At 44.0% G+C, this 16760-nt stretch overlaps 1 protein-coding gene across 4 annotated transcripts in view; it reads left to right on the plus strand.

Annotated features, from left to right (window-relative positions):
• The first annotated feature begins 7049 nt into the window (after nt 1-7049).
• The window catches only part of chd3 (chromodomain helicase DNA binding protein 3), a 49591-nt gene continuing 39880 nt past the window's right edge, over nt 7050-16760 (plus strand). For all 4 annotated transcript variants that reach the window (XM_061710572.1, XM_061710569.1, XM_061710570.1 and 1 more), the window contains exons 1-8: nt 7050-7397; nt 11064-11191; nt 11268-11456; nt 11555-11682; nt 12621-12859; nt 13003-13142; nt 13278-13407; nt 14221-14396. In XM_061710572.1, coding sequence (XP_061566556.1) covers nt 7235-7397; nt 11064-11191; nt 11268-11456; nt 11555-11682; nt 12621-12859; nt 13003-13142; nt 13278-13407; nt 14221-14396 — 1293 coding nt within the window. In that variant the 5' untranslated portion in view covers nt 7050-7234. The remainder of the gene's footprint in view (nt 7398-11063; nt 11192-11267; nt 11457-11554; nt 11683-12620; nt 12860-13002; nt 13143-13277; nt 13408-14220; nt 14397-16760) is intronic.

Below are 16760 nucleotides of genomic sequence, written 5' to 3' on the forward strand. Positions count from 1 at the left end.
GACCCTCCTGGGTCCTGATGCGCAGCGGCATGTCGATGTCAACATCATTTATGGAAAAAAACATACATTTAGTCTTGTTTGGATTCAGTAATAATTTTAACTTGAAAAGTGTATCTTGTAGGCTGTCAAAAGCTATTTGAAGCATTTCAATAGTTGACTGAGCAGTATCAGCAGAACAGTATAGAATTGTATCATCTACAGATGAGCGCTAATGCTCGTCAAAGCCGATGTAATATTGTTTATAAAGATTGAAAACAGGATAGGACCCAAGATAGACCCTTGAGGAACCCCTTTTGACAGTGGCAGGAACATTGAAAGCTCATCTCCCAAGATCACACATTGTTGTCTATGAGACAAATAATCACAAAACCAATTACAAGAGTTAAAATCAAAACCAGTGTCACATAATTTCTGAAGGAGCAGAGCATGGTCAACAGTGTCAAACGCTTTTGTGAGATCAATAAAAAGTGCAGCACAGTACTTCCTCTTATCAATATCAGAAATAATATCACTTAAAACCATGGTAGTAGCAGTGATGATACTATGTTGGGCTCTAAAGCCAGATTGATTTGGACTCAACACAGAATATTCTGAGAGGAACAATTTGAGCTTCTCATTTACAAGAGATTCCAGTACTGTAGCAAGGCAAGGTAGTTTGGAAATTGGTCGGTAGTTATTTAAATCATTTTTATCCCCACCTTTATGCAGTGGTATTACATAGAGGGACAATTCCACTTGAGATAGAAAGGTTAAAAAAATAAGTAAGCGTTTCTGAAGTAAAAGTGGCACCAAGTTTTAAAAAGTAAGGATCTAGCTTGTCCTCCCGTGTTGCTGACCTACAATCGATGGCCTGTAGTGCCTTCCTAACAGAGGAGGGAGTAAAGGCCTGAAAAGTGAACTGAGGAGAGGCAGAAGAAGTAGAAAAGGGAGTAGATGCATGAGCCGAGGACTTGGAACAGGAGGCTGCTCCTGGATATTTGACATCAAACATATTTCCAGCAGAAGCAAATTGGGTGTTGAAAGCCTGACAAATATCTGATGTCTTATTTACCAAACAATTATTTAACATGATATGAGATGGAATTGCTATAGAGGACTTTTTATCTTTTATATTTACTCCTTTCCAACATTTTGAGGGATTGGAAGAAGAGCTGGCAATCAACTTTACATGATAGTCTGCTTTTGCTTTCCATACAGAGGATGTGCATTTATTTCTAAGTTGTCTAAAAGTTAGCCAATCTGCTGCTTGACCAGTACGCCTGGCTAGTGACCATGCTTTGTCCCTTTCCTTGAATAGACGAGACAGTTCTGTAGTAAACCAAGGGCTTGATCTTTCTTTAATCCTAAACTTTTTGAGAGGTGCGTGTTTACCTATGACAACAAGTAAAGTATTTGTGAAATATGCCAGTGCTAAATCCAATGACATATTGACTGTTCTTCTTCTGTTGTTTTAGACTCTGAATCCTCTTTCATTGTTATTGTCCTCCATGCTTCTCTTCTCATCTTTCTTCTTGTTTCCTTATTCTGTTTACCCTCATCTCCTCTGTCCTTGTGTCCTCTGTCCTTGTGTTGTCTTTGACTCCTCTGTCGTCCTGTTTGAACTTGTTTTGTCTTTCCTCTTGTTTATTTTTGTTTCCTCTCCCCTCATGTGTGTCCTCGACTCCTCTCTTCTCATGTTTCACCACGATTCTCAGAGTCCTTTCTCTTCATGATTGTCCTCCACTTTTCTCACTTCATCATTATCTTCATCTCCTCTGTCATCATAATTGTCCAATTGTTTTCTCTCCTCATTCGGGCCACAACTCTATGGGCCTTCTACAATCACATTCATGTTTGTCACAAAATAATGTTTTATAAACTTAAAATATGACTCAGGCCATTATCTTATTTTTTTATGTTTTATTTTTTTAACTTGTCTGCAAACATATTAATGGTTAATACCATGCTGGTAAGAACCTAAGGCATGTATATGTGCATTGTTACTATATTTAATATATATACATATATATATGCATACATACGCATACACATACATATATATACACATACAAACCCAGTTTTATTTAATTTTTTTTTAGGGGGGGCAGGTGCGTCCTGCCCACCCTATCAAAGGTTATGGGGATCCTTGATTTTTTTATAATTTAATTTTTTTATATATATAAAAAAATATCACAAAATATCTGTACCGTTTCTGATTGATTTCTGATTTCTGATTGGCTTGATTGACTGCGCATCATTTTTAGACACAACAATGAACGCATACCACAAAATGCATACCGAAAAAGCACACAGAGCACACACTGAAGGCTGATTTATGGTTCTGCGTTAAATCGACGCAGAGCCTATGGCGTAGGGTACGCGGCGACATTCCGCGTACATTCCTTCCAGCTTTCCAAGCTGGAAGGAATGATGATTTTCTCTAAACCATAAAACGTAATATAATTATATCCAATCTCCCTTTTATGGCATTTTAGAGGTTTTGGGAGAAGTTTTTTTTTCAAATAATCAGTTTCATCAATTGGACAGAAATAATTTGCTCGTAAACTTTCAGTCAGGATTTAAATCACATCAGGAATAGCACTGATTAAGTTACCAACAGTCTCCCAGTTGGGGCAGGGAACAGACTTGTGTCGACGTTTGTCTTGTTAAATTTCAGTGTTGCATCTGATACAACTGATCAGAACATTCTGTTACAGATGATTGGGCATGTTATTGGGATTAAAAGAACTATGATAGCCTTGTTTAAATCATATTCATCTGACAGAGTCCAGTTTGTCCGTGTGAATGAGGAGTCTCCCTCATATGACAGACTTGGTCATGGTGTTCCCCAAGGTTCTGTACTTGTACCTGTTACTTTTCAGAGTCACACTTTACTGGCAGTAATCCTTGTGTGACATCAGTGTTTGTTCTCAAATTTGTTAATCGATATTGAATTAAAGGTGCTCCAATCTTTAATTTTGTTTTCTTAAAGGAGCTGTCTGTAGGAAATGTCCAAAACTGGTACTGCAGTCACTTTCAAAATATTGTTGAGCGGCGTGTACCCTCCCCCTCCTCCCCCCGACCAGAGGTTGCCAGGTAGGCTGCAGAATGCAGCAGGAACGTAGGCTGCCATGGCTGCGATAATTAGAGCCGAGCTGGCAACCCGGATGCCGAAACAATACTGACTTGGTGATTGGGAGATAGGTGGAGGGTGGAGCTTCAGGCCAAAACAAAAAATGACAACATAAACATCAGTTGAGGGCTGCAACTCCTCTTTTTAAACTGGAATATCCTGGCTTGAGTGCTGTTGTCAGTGACATAAGTATTTGAAATGAACATGATTTTTAAATGTCTGTTGACATATCGGGGTCATTTTATGATTCGTTTTATTATTGCTCTTACATACAGCTCCTTTAAATTTGCTGTTTTGTTGTAAAATATATTTTCTTACGTGTTGCATTTTACAAAAAGAAATAACTTTATGCCAGTTCAATTGAGGGTTAAGCTGGTTTTACACATAATACTTTTAACCAAACAGTGAATTTTCTGATTGGCGGGAGGCCAATCAGCAGCAGTCATTGATGCACACCAAATCATAATAAATCAAATGATAACATGCTAGATTTGGCTTGTCCTCATTTGAGCTGAAAGAGCAATACATGGAGTGACATCACGGGGACTCAAGGAGACCCTGCACAAAAACCTAGCAAAAACCAGCTGGTTTTATTCCATCGATCTGATATCAAATATGTGACTCGTGTTTTGCACACGTCCTTTTTTATATGTATTTTGTTGACAGAAGATGTTTTGGAGACCAGAGAGGTGACAAAGTCATTGTCAGGTTGGTGTAGTTGCAGTCACAAGGTCTGAAAACCAAAAAAGCTGCATGTCTCCCCGTTACAAGATAGCAAGTCTGAACAGCAGGCCAATTTGATAAACACAAGTCGTACATTATAAAAGATTCCTTATACTTTAACTTGGTCTTCAACACCTCTGTGTCATGAGGGCTCTTAAATGCTTCTCCTTTGTTGTTCGCCCCTTAGGTTTACCCTGCACCTAAAGGTGAGCTTGATCCCAAATGTAAAAAAAAAAAAAATGACAATAACCACTAGATGTCTCTTTTTGCGCATGTTTGCTTAAAATCCAAACAGCTTAAACAAGAGTTTAATTTCTGCATCGAAAGGAGACCTACTAATTTTCTTAATGATTTTCCTCATTTTGACCCATGCATGGTGCTATCTCTACATTAAAGACAAACAGCATTCATTCACAGTGGAGAAACACATCATACATCTTTTTAGCTTTTGGGAAAGCACATTTTAGCCTCATATTTGTGTTATTTCTACGTATGTCTTCTTGCGGAAACATAATGGCATCTCACAGATTGTAGTTGTTCAGTATTTGTTATTTCAAACAGACAAAATGATCATGTCAGCTCCTTTTCAAACACTTCAATGACAATAAATGTCAACAGAAGTCATATATTAATGTCAGGAAATGTGCTTAATTTGAATAAAAAGAACTAAAGCAATAAAGACTTCTCCGTCTCCTTGGTGTATTTTCCCTTCCTTCCCCTTGCATGTTTTATCTTTCCTGTACCTCTTCTCTGGGTCCCCCGGATCAGACAGCCCTGCTCTGAATGGAGCGCAGGAGCCAATGTCTTCCTCTGTGCGTCATGCTGCATAAAATATGGGTTAGCTGGAGCACGGCACCCTGGGGAAGCACTTTCCTCTCTCATCCCTAACATGCCTCCCTGCCAGACGGACACGGGGTGGCATCGGAGGGTTTACTGTCAGCACAGTGCTGCGGTCACAGCCTGCAGCTCTCAGACTCATGGCTGGATTCACCTCCTCGTTTGTTTGTTTTTACACTTAATTTACTGACACACGTGCACAGTTGTGACATCAGATGGGTGAGGCGTTTTCAGCTGCACACCAATTACAGGCCGTCTTGCCAGCCTCTAAGTTTGGCACAATGAAACACCTCACCGGCCAGAGGCTTATTTCCGGGGCTGCAGTCACACAGACTCAGCCTCTTTCCCACCACACATACGTACACACACGTCTTCTCCCTGCACGGCCTTTGCCGTGCACTGACTCTCACTTGGCAAATGTGGCTGCTGGATCAGACACCCATGAATTCTTCTCCTCATTTGTGGGAGCTGGAGCAGCTCAGATACTGTACCTGTTGCAGCAGAGAGAGGAGTGTGCACACCAAAAGAGGAAACGATGACAAGCTTTTTATCTACATTTGTCAGATGTTATTAGGAAATACACTTGATGTCATTTCAGAATCCTCTATCAATCTAACATGCATTATTTTGGATTGTGGGAGTGTGTGTGTGCAGAGAAAACCCACACTGGTAAAGGTGGATCGTGCAAACTCAGCATATAAAAGGCCCAAGCTGAGACTTGCTTTGAACCTCCACGACCCCCCCCCCCCCACACTATCATGTTAGAGAATGAAGCCCTGAACCTTTGCCTTAAAGCGACACTACGTAACTTTTCCACCTTAATATAATATTTCCAGAGTCATTGTGATGGTACATCAACTTCCAACAGGTTAAATGACACCTCTGTCATGGTCTGAGGGGTCTGTATCGCCTTCACTGGCACTATGTAACTTTGAGGAGCATGGTAGGAACCCTGCCACACTACTGGTAAAGCACTACCGCTTTTGTCCAAAGGAGCCGCCAAACTCAACAAAAGCTGAAAGTTACGTTGTGCTGCTTTAAATGCCAAACAGGTATGTTTCAAGGATACTAGTGTAGCTAATCAACAGGATCATCAGATGGGCCAGTAGGCTACTTGCTGTTTGATTCAGTAACTAAGGTAACAGTTTTTTCATTCTGTTTTGATTGATCATTGAATTTATTTTTGGCTTTCCAGGATTATCAATATGCACTAGTGTTCAAATGGTTAACCGGAAACAAAGGAACTACTCAGGTACCCCACCAATGCATTAGGCACATGTTTGTGTTATTTAATGTCATAAAAGTTTCATTACATCTTTGCAATCATATGGAAGTAAACAAAATCAAAGGTTTTGAGGGAAATAAAGGTAAAGGTGGGGCTTTTGGCTGAATGCGATGAAGCAAAAATGACAGCAATCGAGTGATTTTTATTTACAAGATATATTTTTTCATGTTTCATCTCAGTGAAATTAGAGTGTCTGCATGTTAACCTTAGTTAGTCGTGATGTTTGGATGTGGGGAGTGGGGTGGGTGGTGGTGGTGGTGGGGGACATTCCCTTTTTGTGAAACCCAAAGTGCCAGGAGCAGCAGCCAGTGAGGGCTGGCCGGCTGGGGAGGGATTCCCATGGCCTTGCTGCCATCCAGCTGACACGTCCTGCTGCCAGCGAGAGTCCCCAGCTCCAGCCTGGTCGGTGCAGCAGGAGACCCCCGTGTCCGTGTCGGGCCTGCGCGGCCGGGGGGCTGCGGGGAGACGCAGCTCGCCTCCTCCGACTCCCTCCCATCCTCACCACAAGCAGTTAATTTTTAAGCAATACAATCTGATGTAAGTCTGGGCATGGCTGCGGCAGATCCCCCCCCAACCCTCCCTCTCTCCCAAATCCCTCCCCAGGACTCAACACAGCCGACGCTCCAAAATATATTTTCCTTTCCACTGCGGCGGGGGTGGGTTTTTTTCTTTTTTTTTTTTTTTGGGATAGGGGGGGGTAAGGTGGCCATATTTGACAGATCTGTGTCGGGCTCTGCAGTGCAGCCGCCGCTGGGATCCCTGCAAGTGGCAGGGACAGGTCGGGTTCGTGACTGATCCGGACTCGGAGAGAGGGAGAGGGGAGAAAAAGAGGGGGGGAGGAGGAAGAGGAGGAGGAGGAGGAGGATGGGGGGGTGCAGACAGAAAAGAAACAAACAAGTAACAATGTAACTTACATGCAGTCACACACCCCTTTTTTTCTCCTGTAACAATGTGTACGTTTTTAAGGAGGGAGGGGGCGCGGAGAGGGAGAAAGAGAGAAGGGGAGAGATAGAGAAAGGAGGAGGGGGGTGCGTTCTGAAATAATATAGTCAGCCATTTTTTATGTAAGGGGATTTTTTCTTATTGGGGGGGTTGTTAAAAAATAAATATAAGAGGGCGGCCATCTTTGTTGCTCTGCCTAGTGTAAAATATTCCAAAACGCCCCCCACTTTTTACTGTGCCGATTTGAATATGAAATAAATATCACACATTCGGACAAGAATACGCTTTTTGGGGTTTTTTTAAAACACGAGGACGGATCCGATGTCGGGGATATAATGTCCTCTCCTCTCCGCTCCTGCGAGGAAGACGAGGGCATGGTGGTTAATTCCGAGGGAGGAGATTTTGATGAAGAAGACGACGACGGAGACCCAGACGAGAACGCAAGCGACATAAACTCTCCGGCGGCGCCTCGGGAAACTGCAGCGCCGGCCGCGCCAGGTACAGTAAAGGAAAAGTCTGCGGGAGCGCGCAAGGGGAATAAAAACACACTTTGTAGAGGAGGGGAAAAAAAATAAGCTGGGGGGTGGGGGGTGAGGGGGGGTGATAAAAAAAAGAGAGGTGCAGTTTGGAAGTAGCCCCGTTATCCGCGCCTGTCCGTGTCCAGGGACCGAGCACCGGAGACCAGCGAGCGCTCGGGTGCGCGCACAGGCGGAAAGGAGCACTCTCTGATAGTTGGGACTGAAAGAAAAAATAACACTAGTCCAGTTGTTGCATCTATAGTTGCTGTAGATGCTTTTCTTTTCTTTTCTTTTTCTTATTTTTTTGTTTTTGGCTGCTATAATACACCAGAAGCTGCAAAGCGTCGAGTGCGCGCTTGGAAAACTCCAGTTTGAAACAAATACATAAACACACACACACACACACACACACACACACACACACACACACACACACACACACACACACACACACACACACACACACACACACACACACACACACACACACATACACACACACACACACACACACACACACACACACACACACACACACACACACACACACACACACACATAAACACACACACACACACACACACACACACATATACACACACACATAAACACACACACACACACACACACGCACGCACACACACACACACACACACACACACACACACATAAACACACACACACACACACACACACACACACACACATATACACACACACATAAACACACACACACACACACACACACACACACACACACACACACACACACACACACACACACACACACACACACACACACACACACACACACACAAGCAAAATGCATTGCCTGTGTCTCGTGTGCGCACATCTGTCATTCCTCCACTTCCTCTTCATCCCGTGCGCATCCCAGGAAAAAAGTTTAAAATAACTTCATGAATAAAAAAGTTAGTGTTTGTCCTATAATGAGGCTGTCTGACAGCTCCTAAACACCCAGGTCGTGTAAATAGCTGGAGGGGGAGGAGGCGCGGGGTTAATAAGGTCGCCCTGAAGCAGGGGCGAAAATCCCGGGGGGGACAGGGGGGACAAGTCTCCCCCATTAGTAAAGCTGTCCCCCCCTAGAATAATTTGAGACAGAATTAATAATTTTGGAACAATGCAGTAGTATTTAGTAGTGATGCACCAAAATGAAAATTTGCGGCCGAAACCGAAATCGAAAACAATAATAAACAGTAAAATCTCATTACACTTAAAACAAGAGTCATCACCAGAAAAATAACTTGTTATTTGACAATTTTCACCTGTTTCAAGTAAATTTTCAGTTGAAATAAGTAGAAAAATCTGCCAGTGCGACAAGATTTATCTTATAAGCAAAACAATCTTGTTCCACTGGCAGTTTTTTCTACTTATTTTAAGTGAAAATCTACTTGAAACAGGTGAAAATTGTTGTTTTTTTCCAGTGATGAATCTTGTTTTAAGTGTAATGAGATTTTTTTTTAACTAAAAATGAGACATTTTAACTAGAAATAAGACAAATATTCTTGTTAAGATTTTGGGTTTTTGCAGTGTATTATGTCAGATGTGCTGTATTATTGCCACCTTCCACCTAATACCATTGTTTTGTATTACTCTAAGAAAGGTCTTCTGCCTGTTTGCGAGATAGAGATGAAAATGTCAAAATGCTGTATTAAAGGAAGGCTAAAACTTTTATTCCTTGTCCCCCCCTGGATTTATTCTCTAAAATGTTACTGTTTATTGTCCCCCCCAACTATGAAACGGGATTTTCGCCCCTGCCCTGAAGGGTATAAAGCTCGCTGCGGGAGCGACACGCAGGAACACGGATCCCCCGCCGGAGGCTGCGAGTTTGACACCCAGCTGCTCCTATAGGCTGATGCTGCGAAATGACTGTCACCACCCGCCGCATTGTCGCGGTGACAGGTCCAAATAGGACACTGCTGCTGCATAACGGCGTGACTGCTCACGTATCAGCCCCAAAACACCCTCAATAAACGTGTTTATTATCGACATTTCTCCCCAAAACCTGCGTGTTTAAACGATGGTGCGTTTAAACGCAGTGGGAATATTTACGGTCTGGAAGTTTCTGTGACTCTGAACTTGCTAAACGTGTTGCAGTATTCAGAAAAGGCTTTTAAAATAAGCCTCGGGGATATGATTTATTAGTGAAAAGGGAAAGTGGTGTGATGACTGTGATGTTGTAACTAAAATGGGGAAATAAGGATTTTGAGGAATGTGGCCCAAGACGCAAGCAGGCTGTGATTTCATGGATGAGTAATACAAGTCTTTATTTAAGTAGCTCGACCCCCCTCGTTAGACACGGATTAGTATTCCCAGGGAGGACTTTAACCCACGCCAGCGGTGGTCTCCGTCCCCGGGTGGGAATTGGGGAAGTGGCTGTAGTTCATGTCTCCGGCGGCCTCGGAAGCCGGGGGCCCCGCGTACGTGCCGCCGCCGGCCCCCGGCGCTCCTCCGCCGGCCACGCGCCGCACGGAGACCCGGCAAGCGGCGCACGGGAGTGGAGAGAGGGAGAGGGGGGGGGGCGGTTGGCGTGTCGGAGGGGGGCTCCAGCTACCGCTGCTGCACCAACAAAGGCTGGCAGACAATAAAATCCCACATAAACGTGTAACCTATCAAACAAGCTGCCTCCCCGGCGGAGACCGCAGCCCATGTTGTGGCTACGCTTTAACGCTTTGCTGGCTCCTCTGTGGAGCCGAGCAGCTGTCTCCTTCAGCCTTTCTCTGTCATATATTTCAGCTTAACTCTTGCCTATTGCTTTCTATAGGGGCTTTGTTGTTATTGTACAGTGAGATACAGCCAAACTTTGCTCAGCAGCAGCCACATATCAAATGTGCAAATCATACAGTACACGTCAGGACTGCAGTGTATGTTATTGCACAGGGTCAGGGAAGAAGCTGCCTTTGAGTCCTTATCAAACATTTTTTTTTAATTTAACCTTTATTTGCCCAGGCAAGCAATTTAAGAACAAATTCTTATTTGCAAATGCAGCCTAAACAAAGAGCAAAGGCACTTTGAGGGGAGAGGGGAAGAGGAGTGCTAGAAATACGTTATATAAAATTGCATAATAATACAATCAATATGTACAATAAATAGTTGTAGACAGAGAACTGAGGCACTCATGAGGGTAAGGTTAATAAAATGCCTTTATTGTTGCATGGCTAATCTATTAAAAGCGTGTCAATAAATGTACAATAAATATAAATACAAAAACATTGAAAAACATTAAGACATTGGGATGTGGCAAGTCGGCCTGATCAACAGGTGCAAGACTCAACTGTAATTTGTTGCAGATTTAGTTTGAAGACAGAGTGTGATATGAGGGCAGAGAGATCTTATCAAACATCTTAATTATAAAGGTGATGCTCGCCCTGCCGTAAGCCAATGCTTCCCGTAGTTTCACTGATACCAGCTGTCAGATCCACTCGCAGCCTTCTGACAAACTAATTCAGCATGTGTTATGAATCAGATGAGGTCAGAGGTCGCCGACGCCACTGCGGCTATCACTCAGCCTTTGTTGTGTGTAATTATGTTCGGCAGGGATTAGCCGGCTTGTTGGGAAGCGTTTTAACAAGATTATTGTTCAACTGATTCTGATAGCTGTCTTCCTTTCACGCTCTCTTTAACCCAGACGACAAGGCAGAGATATCAGACAGAGAGGTCCCGTGCAGGAAGAAAGGCCGACCCAAGAAAAAGAAGGACCCAAAGAAGAAAGACAAAGAGGGGAAACCGGCCAAAGCAAAAAAACGCAAGAAGATTGTAAGTTTTGTCTGGATGTTTCTATCTGATGACGGCGGTCACTGTCTTAACAGTTGTGCTTTCGTCTGCTGCGCAGGACAGCGATGTAGAGAGGAACTCTGACAGGGAAAGAGACTACGGCGAGCATTCAGACAGCGTGGCCAGCGACTATGGCTCTGGCGAGAAGAAGAAAAAGAAGAAACACAAAGAAAAGAAGGAGAAGAAAACCAAGAAAAGGAAAAAAGATGATGGGGACCGAGACAGCAGTCAGGAGGAAACAACAAAGGTAAAGGGTTCTCTCCTTGCCTACCAAAAAAAGCCCCCTGTGAATGATGTTCGACGAGTCCAGCGTTGTTTATGGTCCGAATGGTGGTTTCTTCTCAGCAACCGTTGGAGCAGAAAACATCTGCCCAGCTGGCAAAAGACTGGGGTCTGGAGGATGTTGATCATACCTTCACAGAGGAGGACTACAGGGAGCTCACCAACTACAAAGCCTTCAGCCAGTTTATGAGGTAAATCCCTTTTTTTTTTCACATGACATCATCCTGATGCCACATCCTGCTGAGAGCAAGATGTGTCAACAGCCAGAGGTCTTGACCTCCCTCGAGGACTGCTGGCACGCCGGTGGTGTTAAATCTGTGTCCGCATTTCTCTGATACTGTCTCTGAAGATTACTGGTTCAAAATATAAGTACAAGTGGCAACAAAATTACCAAAACATCCACAAACGACCCTTGTGTCGGCCTCCGTCCCGACTCCTGGAGCTGCAGGAGTAAGAGGGCTCTTCCTGCATGTTTGAGTCCAGAACCGCCTCGCATCTTAATCCGTCCACGCAGATTAGTGACTTACAATAACAGCTCTTAGTTTGTGCTGAGTGGAGACGGCGAGTGTGGAGACTGATCTGGAGTATAACAGAGACTAAGAGAAAGCGTTGCAAATGAGTCTGTTGATGTCTCGGTGACAAGGTTCCCCACCGAGAGAAGCTCCGCTCCAGTGTGTGGTTCACATTACAGGCATAGTTGGGAGATTTGAAGGATTTCTTTGTGTTCTGTGGTTGCGTGTCATGTCGGCTCAGCAAGATCAAGAATTTCTGCTCGGATGACGACTAGGCTAACCTTGCTACAACGATCAAAACATTGCCAGCTGAAATTCTCCGGCGGCACACTAACACAGAAACAGCTTGTGCTGAGTTTGATTTCTTGCTCTTCGTCTGACAGTCAGGCGGCAGCGCTGCCGTGTGTCGGGGGCTGCCTGAGCATCGGTGTGTGCAGCTTAATCAAAACCCGCGCTGACTCTGATCTGACGTTCAGTAATCAACACCTTCCAGCGCGTGTTTATGTCGGGGAGTCGTCTGCTTGGCAGATCTGGTCGTCTCCACTCTGCCAACTCAAAGAAATAAAAAGCTACAGCCCATAGAAATACAGCTGAGTGTCCCATCCCGCTGTTGCCAGGCCGATGATCGCCAAGAAGAACCCCAAGATCCCCATGTCAAAGATGATGACCATCCTGGGGGTCAAGTGGAGGGAGTTCAGCTCTAACAACCCTTTCAAAGGCAACGCTGCTGCTGTCGCAGCGGCTGCTGCTGCCGCCGCCATCGCTGTTGCCGAGCAGGTCTCTGCAGCCACCGCCTCGCCCGAGCCCCCGCCTCAACTTCCTCCAGTTAGAAAGGCCAAGACAAAAGAGGGGAAAGGTCAGTGATCAGCTACACTGCTTTTTCTCTTAAGCTTTGTGGTTATTGTTTATTAACATCTAAATCAAAGATATTTCTAAAAGTGACATTTCTATTGTTATGCGTTTATTTTTGATATTTGATGCATCCTTTTTTCCGTGCAGGTGTAGGCTATAAGAAGCGCAGTAAAAGTCCACGAGTCTCAGACAAGAAAAAAGCTTTGGCTGCAGCCAAAGCCAAGAAGATGGCACCAATTCGTATTAAGCTGTCTCCTGTAGGTGCCAAGAGGAAGAAGAGCTGCTCTGTGAGTTTTAGTGTGCTGAAAACACCTGATTCAGGACGATAAATTCAAAAGTGTATGCCTATGTGTGTTGTAACCTGTGTACCTGCCATATTTTCCTTTTCAATGCTCGCCTCCACCATTGTCTCCTTGTGTTAGAGCGAAGACATCGAGGATGAAGAGTCGGAGCAGGAGGACTCCAGCGTCCACAGCTCCTCGGTTCGCTCTGACAGCTCCGGCCGAGTGAAGAAGAACAAGCGGGGGCGTCCCGCCAAAAAGAAGAAGAAGAGTAAGCACATACAGCACCAATCATACAGCTTTGACACAGCCACCATCACTTTTAAATGAGTGCCCGATTATTAACGCCGGGCAGTCTCTGTAACTGAATCAATGTAATAACATCTGTCTACTTTATTAGATTTGAACGCAAAAGAGTCATTCAGAGCAGATCTTATGTGCTGTTTCAGACATTAGGAGACTCTGCAGAGAGTATAAATTTAAAGCAGCCGGCTGTTGGTCACTGAGCTTCATCCTGCTCCTGCAGACGTTTCTAATCTGTCCTTTGTCTCTTTTCATGACGACTGTTCAGGGGATGAAACAAAAAACAACCCTGCTGCTCTGTACCAGTGAGAATAATAATGCATTGCTTCAAGCGGTTGAAGTATTCCTACTTGTTTTACTTCGGCAACCAGCTGGTGAAATGTACCATTTTTATGTCTACCTGTGTTTGAACGCAGTAATGGTCCGCAGTCATGTTCGTGTAACGTGTCTCCACTTAAAAATAAGTCTCTCAGGAAGCGTGTTCATAATACACACTATCAACTGTTTCTGAGCTACTTATTCAATCCAGAGCCTCATAAATCAAAGTGTACTTGTTCAGAATGAAGCGCATTTGAATGTCTGCCACTGATGTGTCTTTCTGCTGCATTATGCTCACTGCATCGATGCAGATGCAGAGCTGACACATCACACCCTTCACTGATAACACTGCTCCTACAGCTCTTCAAACAGAACCACTCGGCTACCTTTGAGTCAGCCGTCTCCTTTATTTCCTGCGGTTTCCGTAACGTTTCCCATGTTGCCGCCCCCCTGTCGTCTCCAGTCCCAGGTGAGGAGGAGGGGGACGGCTATGAGACGGATCATCAAGACTACTGCGAGGTGTGTCAGCAGGGCGGGGAGATCATCCTGTGTGACACCTGTCCTCGGGCGTACCACCTCGTATGCCTCGAGCCAGAGCTGGAAAAGGCCCCCGAGGGCAAGTGGAGCTGCCCCCATTGTGTGAGTACAGGAGCTTCACCGGTTCCTCTTTTCTGATTCAGCTTCACTTTATTATTCCTGCATTTATGTCCAAGGGACATAGGGATTTGACAAGCCTCGGTTGGGGAGAAAGAAAAATGACCAGCAGCAGGGATTTGTCAGACAGAGACAGAGACAGAGAGCTAAAGCAGAGCCCAGAGTGCTGGCTGATTCAGTGACGTCTTGGTTAAAAGTGGGAATGCCCCTTTCTAGTTTCTATTACACAGTGAAGTGTCTTGTACTGAATCAGTGAGGCAAAACAGATTAGTCAATTAAGCTGAACTGGAAAGGCAAGTGAAAAACCGCTGCCTGGAAGGAAGAAAACACAGGCTGTCCTCTGTGTGCAGAGTTTTACTTGATAGTAGCAGCTTTTGGAGGATTCAGAGGCCGTAAATAATTGTTGGTTGAATAATAACCAGCTCTGCAAGGTTAACCCTGCAAAGGGAGGAGGTGGGGACAGTCCACACTCTGCCTGCCTGGCTCTGCTGTGGTTTAGTAAACTGTTTTGAAAACATGATGGAGGAAGAGGAAGAGGAAGAGAAGGAGAGATCAACAGAAAGTCCACGTGACTGTGCGTCAAAGCAACCAGACGTTTTCTCTGCTCCCTTGTAAAGGTCAGGTTTATTAGTGAATAGACCGAAAACAACCCTGAAACAGCTGTACGATGTCCCGAGGACGCTGTTTTATGAATGGAGCAATAATGTTTACTCCGTAGAATGATGTCACACAACATGTGGAAGAGGCTCAGTGACAGTACTGTATTCCTCCACTACTCAGGTTTGACTCATTTAAACAAATGCTGTAAAACCCAACGTCTAAATGTTGAGGTCATGGTGGCTACAGTATATCCAGCTGTGAGTTCAGCGTTTAAAGGCTGCGTTTTTGTGCAAGGGACATTTCTATAATGGATGGGTATGAAACCCTGAGAATTATACACAACCATCACCTGGAATAAGACGTTTTAAACGTTTAGTAGATGGTGAACAAAGTTTGTTCCTCGTCACACATTTACATTCATTTATTCAAACATCAGCCAAAGCTCTGATGTTGCTTTGTAGTTTGTGATGTTTGCAGACGGGACCGAGCAGCTCTGTTAATGAGTCACAGTCTGGGATTTCCTTTTTCTCTGTAGGTTTCTCAAAGATTTGTTTCTTTAGTTTGAATACGTTTGATAGGAATCTCTGATTTTGGTTTCATTAGTTTTTTCTCCCCAACTTCTCATTTCAACCCACACCAATGAAACAGTGACATTTAGAAACAACAGTCCCCTGATGAATTTCCCGTCACTCTTACTCGTTCTCGTTCCTGTTGTTGTTGTTGTTGCACAGATAGACTTTTTTCTGGTTTTGACGACATGGGCGAAGGCGAGGAAAGCAGGACCTTACTAGGAAAGGGTTTTTCAGTTATTAGATAAAAATCATTTTCTCAGAAAGGTCCATCTTCTTTTTCATTTCTCTCCTTCCATCTCTCCTCTTTCACCATTTGGACCCAATTTCAACCTAACAAAGTAAAATCTAGGTAGGCAACAACGGTAGGAGGCTTTAGTCTCTAGTCCCAACATGCAACGTGGTCTAGCATACAGTACTCTGCAGAAGTCTTAGGCAAGTGGGAAGAAATGCTGTAATGTATCAATCCTTTACAGAAATATAAGTTGTTTTATTTTTCAATTTACTAAACGCAAAGTCAACAAACAGATGAAAAACCGAAGCTTCAACATCAGCATCCCGGTTTGACTTTTGTGCTCCAGTTCTTCCACAGAGACCACATTGGACCGGTAAAACGGGGATCCAGGGTCTCACTGGTTTCTACTGGTTCTGAGAGAGCTGATGTAGAACATCAATCAAGTATGACGTGCATTTGAACGTCTGCTGTGTATACGCTGTGCCGTGTTGGTGGTTTCTTCATGCTTGAGCTCGAGCTGCACGTTTTTGACATCTTGATTGTCTGAAATCCACATGTGGAAGCACTCTTGGTGATTGACAGTCTTGGCCTGGTGTATGACCTGTGACATGAATCCTGGCTGTTCCTCAGCCAGTTTCCTGCCTCCTGCCAAGTCTTGATAACACATTGATGGTCATTAGCACCTGATTGGTATAACTGATTAATCAAACACCAGACTATGATCCCAAATACGTAAAAAAAAAAAGAGATGCTGTTTGAAAGATAAAGAAATGTTGATTTGATTCAGATTTTTCTTCTGTTCTCTCTTTGGATTTTGAGAAAAAAATAACCTTTTGATCTTAAAGCATTTCTTGACAACCTTTGTAAGACTTTTGCTCAGTTCTGTACCGTCACAATCCTCGTCTAAGAGGACCGTTGAAAGTTGTTGTGGAAGTATGATTCCTA

Source organism: Cololabis saira, chromosome 20, assembly GCF_033807715.1.
Source record: "Cololabis saira isolate AMF1-May2022 chromosome 20, fColSai1.1, whole genome shotgun sequence".
Classification (NCBI taxonomy): domain Eukaryota; kingdom Metazoa; phylum Chordata; class Actinopteri; order Beloniformes; family Belonidae; genus Cololabis; species Cololabis saira.